The following is a 16,308-nucleotide window of genomic DNA, read 5'->3' as shown; positions in this document are numbered from 1 at the left end:
TAATTACTAAGCGTTTATAAATAGGTAGGTAGGTAGGTTTTTTGTTGTTAAAATTCCAGTATGCAAATTTTAATATAAAATTATTAAAAAAACTATTGTTAAAATTTACTTTTTACACTATTTACAATTATTTACAAATTAATAAAGGTAGTCGGGATGTTTTGTATATGCCCTTGCATGTGTATTTGTGGTTTTTGGTAGAAAAAGTAGTGAAATTTCTTACAGCAATACAATATAAAAGTTTACTTCATTACCTACCAAAAACCACAAATACAGAATTCAAGAGCATATCAACTGCTAAGTGGAAGATCGACCTATCTCGGCAGCCAGCTCGAAAACATCCTATCTCAAAAAACTTTTCAATTCGTTTTTTAGAATTCGTTTCAAAAACGTCCTATCTCAGCACATTTTCAATACATTTTGAAGTGAGATAGGGCCTTTTTGAACCGAACTCGGAAGCGTTTTTTAATAAAATTCTGAAATAGGGCGTTCTTGAAAAGTTTTTTGAGATAGGGCATTTTCGAACTGGCTGCCGAGGTCGATCTTCCACTCCGCAGTCGATATACAAAAAATCCCGAATAGCCGTATTTAAATAACGTTTTTGAAATTTAGATTGGAAAGTTATTAAATTTTTATGTTACTTTTTTTTAGAGATTAATAATAAGGTAATTAAATTAATTATTGTTAGATTTGTTATTAGGTTTCATTTTTTTTATTACAGTTTGTACCTATTGTGGCTTAGGAACACGTGCTTTCTGATTTCCGCAATGAGGTCAATTTTGGGCATACTCACAAACGCATCTGTTGGAAAAATATAAATGCATTACTTCCTGAAATACATAAGTCAAATAAACAATTAAAACATATTTACCGAAAACTAATTCTATTGTTTTTAGCCCCAGAAGTGGAGCTTTGTTGGCTTTGCCCTCATAATTGTATGAAATGAGTAGAGTGTCGGCAAAAATGCTTCTCAACACGTGTTTCACACAACCCTTAGCACCCTTCAATTTTAAAATTATGTTCACCTGGAAAAGATTATAAAATTTATAAATACTAGATATGTACATAAATGCAATTATAAATATAAATGTAAATAATAAAATATAATATATGACTACATAAACGAAATATAAATTAACACCAATCGAAAGATCTTATTTAAAATAGTAAAACTGCATCTTAAACTAAAAATCGTCAAAATCTTTCACAGACAAGCAAAATATCATATGTTTACACAGCGGTAAGTCACAGCAAAAACTGTTATTTAAAAGAAAATATTTAGTTGTTGAAAACAAATTTTTCAAAAGTTTGTGAACAGCGAAAAAGTAATTATATAATTAGAGCGTTCCAGATCGTCTACGATTTGCAGGATTTACTCCAAAGTTGTTCCCATACGCCACGTTCACATAAGGTTTATCAAAGGCAAAAACAGCTGTTCCTGTAAAACCTGCAAATCCTAGAGTACGGGAACAAGCTAAATATGTATTTTGTTTTTTAATTATAATATAGTTCTCTTTAACGGTAAAATATGTTTTGTTGACATATGCTGTTTTGCGTGTTCTTGAAAGATAGAGTTAAGTGGCTCATAGTACAACAAAAATCATACAAACCATTTCCATAAATTTTCATGCCCATTTCCCGCTTTTTGATACGATTTGTAAAAATATTTCGAGTATGGAATTTTATAGTCCACTGAATTTTATTATAATAAGATTTAAGTTTAAAGTTTCTACAAATTTGCGGCATTTTTTAGATTTTCTTTTGTGTGATTGAGTTTATTTTTGTATGGGAGAAAGTAAGCCAATCCGTTCACAAAAAAATCGCATTTGTGAAAATTTCAAACTTGCATATTATTATACTAAAAATCAGTGGGCTACAGAATCGCACACTCAAAACATTTTTAAAAATCGTATCAAAAAGCTGGAAAAGTGCATGAAAATTAAATTAAATTTTATCGAATTTTCCTGTTATTTGTACAAAGTTTGGAACTTTGGTTTTTACGATTTTTGTTATACATACTATAAACCAAATTTTAATAAAAAAAATTGCATACATATGTATATACGAATAAAAATTAATATGAGTAAAATAAAATGCATATATACAACTAATATGATATATACATACATTTGTATATGTGTATAAAAAACAATAAAACAAATTAGCAAAGATTACCATCGCATCGGAGTGTGGTTTGTTTCCCAAAAGATTCTCCAAAGTATTTAACTTTTCCTGGGATGATAGTGGAAGCATACTTTGAAGCAAAGTATGCTCTTTACTAATAGCATCTCCAGTGATTCGGGAAATACTTTGGTGAACTTTCGAGGTCACCACTTTGCACTCTCGCAGTAGCTGCCCTTGAGCTTGAACTTCCGCGCGTTCGGGCATCTGAAAAAAAAATAAATTATTAAACAATAATTTTAGCATTCATAAATATGTACATTGATATAACCTTTTCGGCCAGAGCATTTGCTATTCCGTCCACCTTTGACTCAACTCTTCCAATGGCGGCCATGACGCCATCAAACATTTCTTTTTGCCTCTCCAGCAGGTGAGACAAGATAAATTGTTGACCTGTGTTGCTTGTTGTTGTTGTAGTGGCTACACTCGTGTTGGTGGTTACTGTTGGCTGGGAGACAAAGCGCTCCTCGTAAGGCAGTGCCACATGAAAGCGCTTTCTATGTAGGGCTACATCTGAAAGCGCAGGAATGTTTGATTAAAAACTATTAAACATATTGTAAATGTATATGTATGTATATTTTCGAAATACCTGTGTTGCTCGTGCGTGGTGGAGAGAGCGCTTCGGTATCTCCCAGGAACAGTGGTGACAAATCCATTGCTTCAAGAGAAGGAAAAAAAATGATTATGCAGAATCGGAACTAAAATAAACTTATTCGTATCAGGAATCCAAAAATAAAAATTCTACCTTCATGTTAAACTGTTACTACTGCGAATTATGACAACTACCAGTGGTTGAGTTCACTACTTCATAGCAGCAGTGGCACGGAAACGTGGATCTGCTATTGCAACTTCTCTACTTGAATAGATGAGAAGCAGTGTCAGAATCGGGAAACACAAGAAGGCCTTTCTTGTTTTAATTAGTGCTATGTTTCGTTGAGGCTATCATAATATTGTTGTATGTGCTATTACTCTGACTACAAATATCACTTCGTTCATATTTTAGTTCTCCTACCTGATCTGTGCCTCAACGAAACATAGAACCAAGTAAAACAAGAAAGGTCCTCGTGTGTTTTCCGATTCTGGCCGTGCTTCTTATCCATTCAAGTAGAGAAGTAGCAATAGCAGAGCAATGTTTCCATTTCCTCTGCTGCTATGAAGTAGCAAACCCAATCACAGTTGTTGAACTGTGCACTACACTTTGTAAACTATGGCTTCCAGAATGACCGCATTCACCAGTCCTAAATTTGAAAATATATGCACATAAAAAGGTATCGCATAATCGTAAGAAAGACTGTTTTCCAAAACATATCAGTTTTTAAGCGCACAACCATGAAATTCCTATTTACAACTTGTTGAACTGACTCGTTTTGGAAAACAGCCAAAGGCTGACCTACTACACTTTTTTACATATGTAGCACTGCACTTTCTTTTGTTGTTTACATTTGCACATAATTAGCCGGTTCCCGTACTTCACGATTTGCAAGATTTGCAGGTTTTACCGGAACAGCTGTTTTTGCCTTTAATAAGCCTTATGTGTACGGGAACGACTTTGGACTAAATCCTGCAAATCGTAGACGTTCTGGAACGCACTAAATAAGCCTGTTCCAGGTACTTCACGCTTCGCAGGTTTTTATAGGAAGCTGTTTCTGTACGCCATAAGGTTTATTAATTGCAAAAACAGCTTTTCTTTTGAAATGTGCAAATCGGGAAGCACCAGGAACATGATTAATGTAGGCAGTTGCAGCAGAAGCAACGTTTATTCGTCGCATGAAAACTTACCGAATAATGTATGCAGCGCTGTTTATTGGTGGCGGCGTTGAAGGTGGTGGATATGCTGGTGTGGTGCCTGACTGGAGGTGGCGTTGATGTTCCGTGGTAGCAGGGTCGAAGATAAATTTAGAATGAAAAATCGCAAATCTGTAAATGCAAAATTATCAATTAAAATATACAAATGTTTGAATAATTCTAATACATACCTTAATTATATGATTAAATCGCAGTGTTTCGGCAATCTAAAAGAAAAAAATTCCATTATAAACAATGCAAATTGTTAAAACGTTCTCTTACCTTCAAATGTTTTTGCAAAATTAACGCTTTTATTTACAGCCTACTGTGATCAAAGATGTCAAACTTTTGCTAAAGTCACAGCCTCTGTGATCAAAGCTGTCAAATTTTGCTTCATTTCCACTTACTCGCTCTAACGCATAAAATTCATACTACAGTAAAAATTTTTATTAGGTCCGGTGCTCTCACTCAGAATTTTGTTTTGACAGTCGGAAAAATAAATTTGTAAATGTGTGGGTAGCATAGATAAAAAGTTGCGAGTGTGTGTGTAAATCTGTTGAATTTCAGGGGCAACTGGTTAGCTGTGGCTTGCAGGGCGGTTAAAAATAGAAACAAAGATAAATATAAAGAAAAAGATGAGGATGAGGATGTCGATAAAAGTAAAGTGAAGATAGAGGAAGAAAGATTAAAATAAAGGTAATTATAGAGAAAAGGACACACATAGATAGAGCTACAGAGACTTTATCTGGGAACTATTTTGGGATTTTGGAGACTTTCGGGATTTTCGGGACTTATCGATATAATAATCGATGTTTTTATCGGGTTTGTTATCGATTTTGTTATCGATGTTTTTACCGATTTTCTAACCCATTTTTGTTATCGATTATTTATCGATTTAGTTATCGATCATTTATCGATTTTGTTGTCGAGGATTTATCGATCATTTATCGATTTTGTTATCGATTATTTGTCGATTTTCTTATCGATTATTTATCAATGTTTCTATCTATTATTTATCGATTTTGTTATCGATATTTTTGTCGATTTTGTTATCGATATCTTTGTCGATATTTTATCGCTTTTGGTTATAGATTTTACTATAGGTTATTTATAGACTTTGCTATCGATATTTTTATCGATTTTTTAATCGGTTTTGCTACTAATATTATTATCGATTTTGCTATAGAAATTTTTATCGAATTTGTCGTCGATTTTGTTATCGATATTTTTATCAGTTTTGTTATTATTTTTATGTTCTGCACTATTCACAGTGCAGTATTCTTTTATTACGGAAAACACGCCGCCCTTCCATCCTCAGTTCGTTATATCAATCCAGATCGTAGCGAAGCCCAGTAGGAAGCATCTTTTTTCTGTGTAGTGTCCTGACATTCCTTCTCGTATCAGTGGACATTTCGTGCTCCTTAAAATCTAATTAATTCTTCAGCGGGTAGCATACGTCCAATGCTCGCATATTTCAGTATGATGGGTATCCGTTGTGATGCAGATTTTCGACAATTAGCTTTCCTTGCATTTCTGGGCGCACTTTTTTGCATCACAGAGGCAATTTTTGGTCCTCGGAGTGTACGTATGTATGTCTAAACACTTCCGTACTTGACATCGTTTTTTAATCCGACGACATAGCACTGCATACTACCATAATTCGGGCCCCAGCGAAGTCTATCAACCTCAGCCCGTTATCGGAGCTTTCGTCGAGAAGGCTGAATTTTCCGAATCTTCCTAGCCCATTCGGGAATTGTAAACGCAAAGTACCGTCTTTTGCCGCCTCGTTCTTCTCTTCTATCATGCGTAGTCGCAAATAAACTTGATATTTAAGAATCTCGATTTGATACGCGCTATGAAGAGAAACTACTGCCTGTGGTCCATGGCGCGGAGTATTGCAAATACCTCGGCTTGAAATACGCCGACATGTTCCCCAAGAGGGGTGTGAAGTTTGAACTAGTTAACTTCGTCCAGATCCTGATCCTGCATCAGTTTTGAGGTTATTGCTAAAGATTCTACAATACGTTAGCCCGGGATCAGTATTGACCAGCACTCGGATACAGGGAACTCAATATTGTAGTATCTCTTCCGCAAAGTCAACGGTGGCATACTACTACACCGTTGCATTCAAACGATATTAAAGTCTATCTGCTCTGCCTTCATCAATTTTGGGCATTCGTTTTGAGATAGCAAAAAATGCGGTGCCGTAGCATAGGAATTTAGTCCCGAATATAAAGAACTGAACGAATCGCAGGCGCAATGAAGATATTCACGACAGCTAACGGCACTGATTTGGACACGATCGTTGCAAAGTGTTTGCTCGCAGAAATAGTTAGTAGAGCTTGTGACCCAGGAGTCCAGTCCCGCTGCAAAAAGCATAGTTTTCTAAGTAAACACATATTTACTGTCACCGAGATATAACGCCAATTAAATGAAGAATCAGTGCAAGAGGGAAAGATGCGCTGCAGAATCAGTACTATGGTAGGCGGTCTGGAAATGACTCGACTAAAGTGGATTGCGTGTACCATACGCACGGAGGTGGTTGGTCACACTTTACGGACTGAATAAGGTACGTAGCGAACATTTATCTCCGTTCTTACCACCAACCGACGGAATTATTTTCTTTAGTACCGAAAGGAGAACAGTGCATGACTATAAGGGGTTTAGGAATTTAAAGCCCACCATGACTGATAAGGCCTTTGGCGTTAGGCTTCTAGTGGTTCTTCATACCATAAAAAATCATATACATAACAGCTTTAAGACAACGAAAAATATACAAACTACAAGAAAGAAACGAATAAGACTTAGCTGCGCTCGGATGAGCAACGCTGATGACGCCAAAAACGGGGAGACTACATGGCTATATTAAGTAAATATGTGTATACTCGTATGTACGTATACCCAGTAGGAAATTGGGGAATTATATTTTTCAAACAAGAAAAGAATAACAACTAAGATTGAACGAAAAAACACATGACAATGTAAGCGAGCAGGTAATAGGTAGTCTTGAAGCCACAAGAAAAACGAAAAGTTTGAGAAAAAGTTAAATTATGTATTTTTTCCACGTGATCTAAACAGCTGATTTAGACGAATTGTGGCGTGTTCGACTACCAACTTTTTGGTCCGGGTTCAAAATTCCTGTGGCACGAAAGCTTTCCTCTTTTGGTTTTTTAACCAACTTCCAAAAAAGGAGGAGGTTATCAGTTCGTCGGAATATTTTTTTTTTATGTATGTTACCGCATGTCAACCGATTTCGACAATTATTTTTGTTTAGGAAAGGTGGTGTCTCATAGGTGGTCCCTCTGGTTTCGGTCGGATCATTGGATCACTAAATATATATATATTTTTTTATTGTTGGTTGTACTAGGCTATAATGATCAAATAGGCTCATGTGCAAGAAAATACTTTCTTCACTTTGCTGCCCAACGTTTCGCCAACCTCCTTGGCATCTTCTGGGGCGTTTTCTTTATTAAATATCAACAAGAAACAAATATAAGGAGGTTACTATTATAATATAATTTGTTGATATGTACACAAAACAATTGTACACACAAAAACAAGGAACAAATTTTGTATTTATTTATTTATTTATTTATTTATCATCAGTGAATACATATTTTCATACTGACTACTAAGAAACTATCTAACTAATAATTATTATTAAGGTAGCTTAAGAGGATATTATTTAATATCCCTCCAGAAAGTGAGAGGTCAATATCAATAACTCGATTGATTTGATTAAGCTCACTAAGAGCTCGACTGATAGGAGCATTTATGGCATAATTAGATTTAACTCTATACAAATAGAATATGTCGAAGTGACGCAAGTTCCTAGTAGGGATATTGAGAGGTATCCTACTTAGAATATCAGGACAGTCCATATCTCCAGTTATGATTTTTATTATGAAGGAACAAGAGAGATATTTTCTTCTATTATCAAGTGATTCTAATCTTAAGAGTAGACATCGCGAGGTATAAGAAGGCAAAGGTTGTGTGAAATTTAAAGATCGCAGTGCAAATTTAATAAAAATCTTTTGAATACGCTCGATTCTATTTATATATGATACCTGGGCAGGCCGCCAGAGCAGCATATTTTAAACGGGACCTAACAAAGGCAATAAACAATTTCTTATGTGTATACGGATCCAAGAAATCAGAGCTGTTTCGACGAACGAATGCTAACATAGAGTAAGAATTTGCCACTATAAAATTTATGTGGCTTGCAAACGTGAGTTTTGAGTCAAAATATACTCCTAAATCTTTAACCGTGTTCACCGTCTTCAGTTGAGAACCCGCAATAGAATAAGTAGTATTTACAGTAACAAGCTTTCTGGAAAAAATGCAATGAGAACATTTATCAATATTAAGAAAAAGTCGATTCTTCACGCACCAGGCGTGAACCCTGTCGAGATCGGACTGTAGTGCGAAAGAATCCTCCCTTCTTGCTACGACAGAATAAACCTTCAGGTCATCCGCGTACAGGAGAAATTTTGCATGTAGGAAGCATAAACTAATATCATTTATAAAAATAATAAATAACAACGGTCCAAGGATACTTCCCTGGGGAACACCTGAACTGGCATGAAAAGATCGGGAGGACGTGTCGTCAAGTACCACCGAACAGTACCTATCACTTAAATATGATTTAATCCAAGATAGAAATTTAGAGTGAAACCCTAAACAGGCTAGCTTGTCCAGCAAAATTGTATGAGAAACTCTGTCAAACGCTTTTGAAAAATCCGTGTATACCGTATCAATTTGCAACCCAGCCGAAAAGCTTTCCAGACAGTCCTCCGTAAAAATCGCTAGATTTGAAACGGTGGATCTCCCTTTAATAAAACCATGCTGATTCGGAGATATGATATTTCGAACTGAAAAGACCATTTTGTCCTTCATAATGGCTTCAAATAAACTTGGCAACCGTTGACAATTTAGCAATAGGTCTATAATTCTTAACGTCATTTTTATTTCCGCTTTTAAAAATTGGAGTAATATTTCTTCTTCTTCCATTCACTAATAAAAGTAATCAGGGACAATTAGCAATTTTAACCTCATACTGAACTTTAAACACTTTTGTGAAAACATTGAAAAACTTACATTTGAAAAATAAACTACTAAACTACACTTAACATTTAAACTTTAAAACTTTTGAGCAGCGTTCATACCATCACCCTGTGGTACATTTGTCAAACTAATACTAACAAGTAAGAAAGTCTAAGTTAAATACCCGGCGCAAGTATTAAATATATGTATTTTCACCCTTCCGCTAGATGGTAAGCCGAGGTGTATCAATTTTGAGTAAATTAGCGTCCTTCAATTTCGAAATATTGAAGTTTCAAGCATTTCTGAAATTTACCGTTATATGAGAATCGGCCGTTATTTTAGTCCGATTTCAATAATTTTCAACGTTTTGCTTACACGTGGCAAGTACAATAACCATACCGAGTTTGGTACAAATTGGTAGAACGGTTACCGATATACTTATATGTGATCATAAGTGGGCGGTGCCACGCCCATTTTCCAAAATTTTACCATAAGCGTATTTCTTGGTAAAGAATTGTTGCAAGCATCAATTTTGAATAAATTAGCTTCAATATTTAATGATTTATCGAAGATTTTGTATTTCTCTAAATTACCGTTATATGGGATGTGGCCGTGGTTATTGTCCGATTTTAAAAAGTTTCGGCGGTTTTTTATGCTGTACCAAGGCCAACAACTGTGCCAAGTTTGGAAGAAATTGGTGCAGCGGTTACCAAGATAAACACATGTAACCATAAGTGGGCGTGGCTACTCCCATTTTCCAAAAATTTATAATATTCTTATTTTTCGTCTAAAAATTATTGTAAATATCAATTTTGAGTGAATAATCTCCAGTAGTTACTAAAATATCGCAGTTTTCGTATTTCTGAAAATTACCGTTATATGGGAAGTAGGCGTGGTTATTGAGCGATTTTAAAAATTTTCGACCATTTGGTATGTTGTGCGAAGGCCAACAACTGTGCCAAGTTTGGAAGAAATTGGTGGAGCGGTTACCAAGATATATACATGTAACCATAAGTGGGCGTGGCTACGCCCATTTTCCAAAAATTTATAATATTCTTATTTTTCGTCTAAAACTTAAATACTAAAATATCGCAGTTTTCGTATTTCTGGAAATTACCGTTATATGGGAAGTGGGCGTGGTTAAAGTCCGATTTCGCCCATTTTCAATACCAACCTACCTTGGATTAAGGGAAACCTACATACCAAATTTCGTTGATATATCTCAATTTTTGCTCGAGTTATCGTGTACACGGACAGAGGGACAGACGGACAGACAGACGGACAGACAGACATGGCTTAATCGATTTCTTTTTTCATCCTGATCATTTATGTATACATTTGTCTATATCTATCTCGATTCGTTTTGGCTGTTACAAACAACCGTTATGTGAACAAAATGAATATACCCTTGTGCACAAGTGCGCTCGGGTATAAAAATGCATTCCAACTGAAAGAAAAACTCGAAAATATTCGGTTAGAAGAGGAAGATTTATTGGTTTCCTTCGACGTGATATCCCTCTTCACCAACATTCCGACCCATTTAGCTATTAAAATCATCCTGGAAAGGTGGAACGAGATTCAACCAAACACAAAAATACCGAAAAATAAGTTCCACAACATTTTGAATTTCTGTCTGAAAGAGAATAATTATTTCACATGCGACGGAATATGTGGACGACATTTTTGCTATTGGCTGAATTTCTTTATTCATTCGGAACGTTTGGAATAAACTTTTTTGTTTACTTATTCTTTAGAACGTGCCTGATGTTATGTTAACGTATAATTCAAACGCATTCTGTTTATTCTGGCTGTGAAATGGGATTATCCGGAATGTATAAAGAAACGCAGCCATTGTTAGACGAAACGACGTGGACATAATTTTAAAAACACTTAACGAATACCATCCTAAACTACAATTTACTATGGAACCAGAAACGAATTCCCGCATCCCATTCCTAGACGTCGTGATTCACAGGAAAAATAATTCCATACTACTTGACTGGTATTCGAAACCCACATCCTCCGGTCGCATAATTAATTTCTTGTCTTCGCAACCCTTAAAATACAAAGTCAACACAGCAAATAACCTTATACATAAAGTACTAACAATAAGCCACGCACAATTTAGAGACACAAACATTAATAGAATAAACAGAATTCTAACCAACAACAACTACCCGCACCACCTAATACAAAGTTTACTAAACAGAAAATAAGGGAAATGGACAACCAGCACAACAAAACGACGAAGTCGAAAACAACAAGTGAGACAAAGCGATATCACAGTGTCACATACGTACCTAAGTTCTACCAACAACTTGAAGGCGAAATAAACAACAATGAGAACATTATATTAGCATACAAATCTAACAACACCTTGTCTTCAATATTCACAAAAACAAAATCCCCAATAGAATCCCACCAACAAGACAATGTGGTATACGAAATCGCATGCAAAGGGAGCGAAAACGAATGCTGCAATAAAGTGTACATTGGCACAACGAAACGACCACTGGGAGTTCGCCTAGCTGAACACGAAGCCGACATTAGAAAGAATAAAAACAGAGCGTAACACTCGATTCAGTGCTCTCTTGCAAATTTTTTGGGTTATCATACACTTTTCCAGTAAAAGTTTGCAGGTTCCAGTACAAATTAGTACTGACTATTGGTAACTATACAAACCTATTCAAATATCGTCGCCTGGATGGAAAATTGCCGGAAGCGTCATTTTGACAATTTGTGGTTTTTGGATATCTTCTTTAGTTTCCGACTAATTGACTAAAATTTTTTCGGTTATTTGGTACAAATTGCGTTAGTATTGCTGTCGTACTAAACTAATCAAGATCTTTCAAATAGAGTTATCTGTTCTTCTTTAGTTTCCGACATATTCAGCTTTATCATGAGTTTCATTTTCGAGAACCGGGTCACTTTTCGTTTGCGTGTGTTCACTACAGGTGGATGAAAAAATTGTTGGCGAAATTTTGTTCGGGCGAAACTCACGATTAGGCTGATTAGTAAAAAGTATGGTTAATTTATAAAAATTGTTATCACATTTTGGCGTATATCACTAAAACTGACTGCAAATTTTTTGACAAATGTCGTATACGACAAAATTTTATTAAACTCATAAATGGTTGACACTAAACTAAAAAAAATAAGTTAATTTAAGAATTTCATGATCTAGTACATAGCATTCTCCGACACTTTGGAGAAAATCTGTAGTCGTGTTTCTGAGAAATTGCATTCCAAACTTCAATCGTGAGTTACCGAAAGTAACTTGTGACAATCTTTTATCCAGGGATCTACATAAATTATAATTGTCATTATTTTCGCAGTTGGAGTATATGCCAGACGAGTAACAGGTATATACATACAAGGATACCTAAATTAGCGCGTTGAACTTGTATATTTATCTCTCTCCAACGCATTAATTCTATATACGTAGGTACCAACGCCTGACAAAGTTATGTCTAAATTTAATAATGGCTCTATGACAAAATATTCATGGAACGTATTCGTAGATTTTTATTTACTTCATTTCATACATTAGCATTGATGTTTTGTTTTTCATACATTAGTATTGATGTTTTTTACTAAATACCAGGAATAAATATTTAATAAAAAACTATTTCATTTAAGCTTAACCAACTTTTAGTTGCTCGGAGCTAATTTTGGAACGCTTCACGAAATATTTTCTAGATAGTAAATGCAACCCTGGGTGCATCATTAACGAGCTGAAAAACCAAACAAAAAAATTGCATCTGAACCAATATTCCCAAAAATTATAAAGCAAAACAAAAACCATTTTTTCCAATTTATGCACTGTTGTTATTTTTATTATTGCAATACAATTTCGCAGCTCTTCAAACATTTTCCACATTATGCTTTTAGGGCTAGTAGTTTCCGACCCCATTTGCTCGTTTTTTTTTTTTCAATTCTGAATTTAGGCTAGGCTTCATGGGAACTTACTGTGGGTGCAAACAGACCACATTTTGTAAACTGAATTGTGATATTTAATTTTCTTGTATAATGAAAAATGAATTTAATGTGCAATTTTTTAAGTTTACTAGATGTAAGACAACTTTTAATTTTCTTTATATATTGCATGCTTTAGTTTTAATTCTGTTTAAGTTAAGTTGTAAAGGTGAAAATAGGCCTTCTGGGCAACCGAGCACATTAAAAAAAAATTGGTAACGCGCGTAAAAGCATACCTCACAAGTGGTGTGGAAAATGCAAGAACAAATATAAATGGAATAATTTTCGAAATTATGAAATGGTTATTGATATTTTCCATCTCAAAGGGGGTGATTAATTTGTACGTTATTTAAGCTGCCTTTACACGGTCGATTTTTGTCGTTTAACCAAAATCTACCCGTGTAAATTGCAATTCAACCGTAAAATTTAAGCGTTTTGGCTAGTCGATATCTTAAGTAAATTTTCCAGTCGACAGAAATCGACCCGTGAAAAGGCAACTTCAGGAATTTTTTAATTTTCTTTTTTTTTTTTTTTCTTGGGCGTCTTTTGAAGATGTGCCAAATTATATTGTCTACTTAAATACAAAACAACAATTTCTTTAAGCCATCTTGTGCAGCAATTTGTTGATCTTATCCTCTCGGCTACCGAAATCACCAACCTCAACGTAGTGATTAGCCTTCTTGCGCCAGCCTCGGGTTGATGTGTTGAGCTTGAATGGCAACAGGAAGTTGGGGGCTTTCTTGAAGTGAAGTGAATCAACGTACTGAATTTCGTGCGCTTCGCGAAATTTGCGTTCGATCACAAAGTAGAGATTGGGACACGCTTGACCATTCCACGTTTGTACATCAATTCACAAACTGATTTAAGATTTGGATAACCCCATATAGGGGGTTCGGCATACGTAGCATATTAATGGTTGCCTTGCTCAATTTGATGAACACACCGTTTTAATGTGGCGAAGACAGAACTGTAAAACTACGCACTTTTTGTGCAACTTTGTTGATACCGCGGATGCGGATCACAAAAGCCAATTTGGATTTTTCAGGCCCATCGAATTGGCCGCATTTCTTTGCCACACAGCGTTACTCCATCTCACGGCGTCCATCACGGAGTTTTCTTGTTTGATATTTCTCAGCATGCACCAAGTTTTCACATTTACGGAGTGCAATCACAGCAGAGCGCTTTAGTTTACGTTTGATCAGGGTAGCAATTTGCTGACCTGCTCTTGCTGAACAGCAGCTTCGGCTCGGGGACAGGAGGCAGCTTCCTGGAAGGTTGTCTGCCCTTTGCTTGCGGTTTCTTACCGGCCCATGATGGCAGTCATCTTAACTTGTTACTTAGCACGTTGAAAAGGCGAAAAAAAGTTCGCCAAATGTTTGGAGCACATCGTAAATGAGCCACTCGATTTATAACATTTCTATAAACAATTTAATTAAATACTTTTTATACATAGATATGCTGCAACCATGCACTTACTTTCCCAAATTCCATCCTGCTTATCGGCATAATTTTCCAAATATGCCTGCTACTTCATTACTAATTACTAAATTTTCCAACTGCGCCTTCTTTGTTGGCTCGACATATCCTAAAAAGACAAATTTACATTAAACAATAGAAATCGCAAAAATTAGCAAATAAAATACTCGCTTTGTTTTGTTTTGTTGTCAAATTTCTGAGAAATGTGAATTCACCACGATGCGATACAGAAAGAACAAGGACCAGGGATGTAATTTTAAGTAAATCTATTATTCAGTGGCAAGGCGCAGAGCGTTCGGGGCAGCAATATTAATTTGTATCAAATATAACATTAAACGGTGGTTCTAATATATTTTTTGATATTATTAACCAGAGTACATACATTATATGGTATTTCTTTCAAAATTAATGTACTATATGAACTTTTTGTTTCAAATATTTCTTAAGTTTCTTTCATCAGTGCTGAAAAGCAACCATGCGTGTAAGAAATTGTGTGCTACCTAAAATTTCACCTCTGGAAACTTTATCTCCATAAAGGACTTCACCACAGTTTTTTTACTGGATATACTGAGGTATGAACGCAAGAATGATAGAATACAAGATTGCGCCGATCAGAGAGGATTTTTGAGAATAACTTTTGTGTGACGTCACACTGGTGCAATTGCGAGAGAGAAATGCCAAAACGTGAGCAAGAATGGAAGAAGAAAAAAAAATGTTGCAAGGAAAACGTAAACAAGTTACACCAGTGTGACGTCATGCAAACAACGATTCTGTCAAATTCGTTAAGAGAGGAATAGCGGTCCGAGATCGGCGCAACCTTTGTATTCTCTCAATCGTGGTATGAACGCTGCTCAAGAGTTTTAAAGTTTAAATGTTAAGTGTAGTTTAGTAGTTTATTTTTCAAATGTAAGTTTTTCAATGTTTTCACAAAAGTGTTTAAAGTCCAGTATGAGGTTAAAATTGCTAATTGTCCCTGATGAAATACAAAATTTGTTCCTTGTTTTTGTGTGTACAATTGTTTTGTGTACATATCAACAAATTATATTATAATAATAACCTCCTTATATTTGTTTCTTGTTGATATTTAATAAAGAAAACGCCCCAGAAGATGCCAAGGAGGTTGGCGAAACGTTGGGCAGCAAAGTGAAGAAAGTATTTTCTTGCACATGAGCCTATTTGATCATTATAGCCTAGTACAACCAACAATAACAACATAAAATTGAAATTGATCATCAACTCATCGTTATATATATACATTTATATGAGAATTGAAGTCGGTTTTGTTTTTTGCTTAAAAATTACTTGTTCATTTATAGATTCTTTAGATTATATTATAGTATTTGTGCTTCTTTTATGCAAAGGCTTTATGGGCTATCGATTACTTTATGCATTACCAAAAATTACTTTTTCCCACTTGGTATAGTTGCATGTGTTTGTGTGCGCGTATGGTGAGTCGTACGAAATGAAAAATTGGCATTACAGGACGCTTTCATTCATCACCGCAATCTCGCAACGCTTATCCCACTTCCACTACTCCAGTCGACACATACGAATATACACACTTACATACATACATACACATGTATTTACTAGACTTCCAACCAGCGTTGCCATTTTAGCCGTTTTCCGGCTAGATTTAGCCGGTTTTGATAGAACTAGCCGGAGAAAATTCGATCTAGCCGGCAGCCGATTTGTTAGCCGGTTTGTAAAAAAAAGTTAGCCGTTTTTAGCCGATTTTACTATTTGCCTAATTTTCAGGTGCAAAAAGTAAACAAGTTGTTCGAAAGCAATAATGCAGACCCAATGAAGATTTTTAATGAACTCAATGTTTTACTTTCGCATCTATGC

General features: G+C 35.4%; 1 protein-coding gene across 7 annotated transcripts; it reads right to left on the bottom strand.

The window, feature by feature from the left end:
* Positions 1 to 477: 477 nt before the first annotated feature.
* Positions 478 to 4,522, bottom strand: LOC118750506. Of its 7 annotated transcripts, XM_036485219.1 has the most exons (9): positions 4,249 to 4,521; positions 4,158 to 4,193; positions 3,572 to 4,098; positions 2,927 to 3,419; positions 2,771 to 2,839; positions 2,453 to 2,694; positions 2,176 to 2,388; positions 872 to 1,025; positions 478 to 801 (listed from the first exon to the last, which is right to left on the bottom strand). In XM_036485219.1, exons 5-9 carry the CDS (start codon positions 2,835 to 2,837, stop codon positions 716 to 718), a joined length of 762 nt encoding a protein of 253 aa, XP_036341112.1. In that variant the 5' UTR covers positions 2,838 to 2,839; positions 2,927 to 3,419; positions 3,572 to 4,098; positions 4,158 to 4,193; positions 4,249 to 4,521; the 3' UTR covers positions 478 to 715. The 7 variants fall into 7 exon arrangements, with proteins under 7 accessions (XP_036341112.1, XP_036341117.1, XP_036341111.1 ...); XM_036485224.1 differs by having other exon boundaries at positions 872 to 1,001; positions 4,158 to 4,522; XM_036485218.1 differs by having other exon boundaries at positions 4,158 to 4,521.
* Between the last annotated feature and the right edge of the window lie 11,786 nt (positions 4,523 to 16,308).

The sequence above is a fragment of the Rhagoletis pomonella genome, unplaced genomic scaffold, assembly GCF_013731165.1.
Source record: "Rhagoletis pomonella isolate Grant_MI unplaced genomic scaffold, Rhpom_1.0 Rhpom_scaffold_00274, whole genome shotgun sequence".
In the NCBI taxonomy this organism is placed as follows: Eukaryota; Metazoa; Arthropoda; class Insecta; order Diptera; family Tephritidae; genus Rhagoletis; species Rhagoletis pomonella.
Note: the sequence above shows the minus strand (reverse complement) of the source record. Positions and strands in the feature narration are given on the sequence as shown.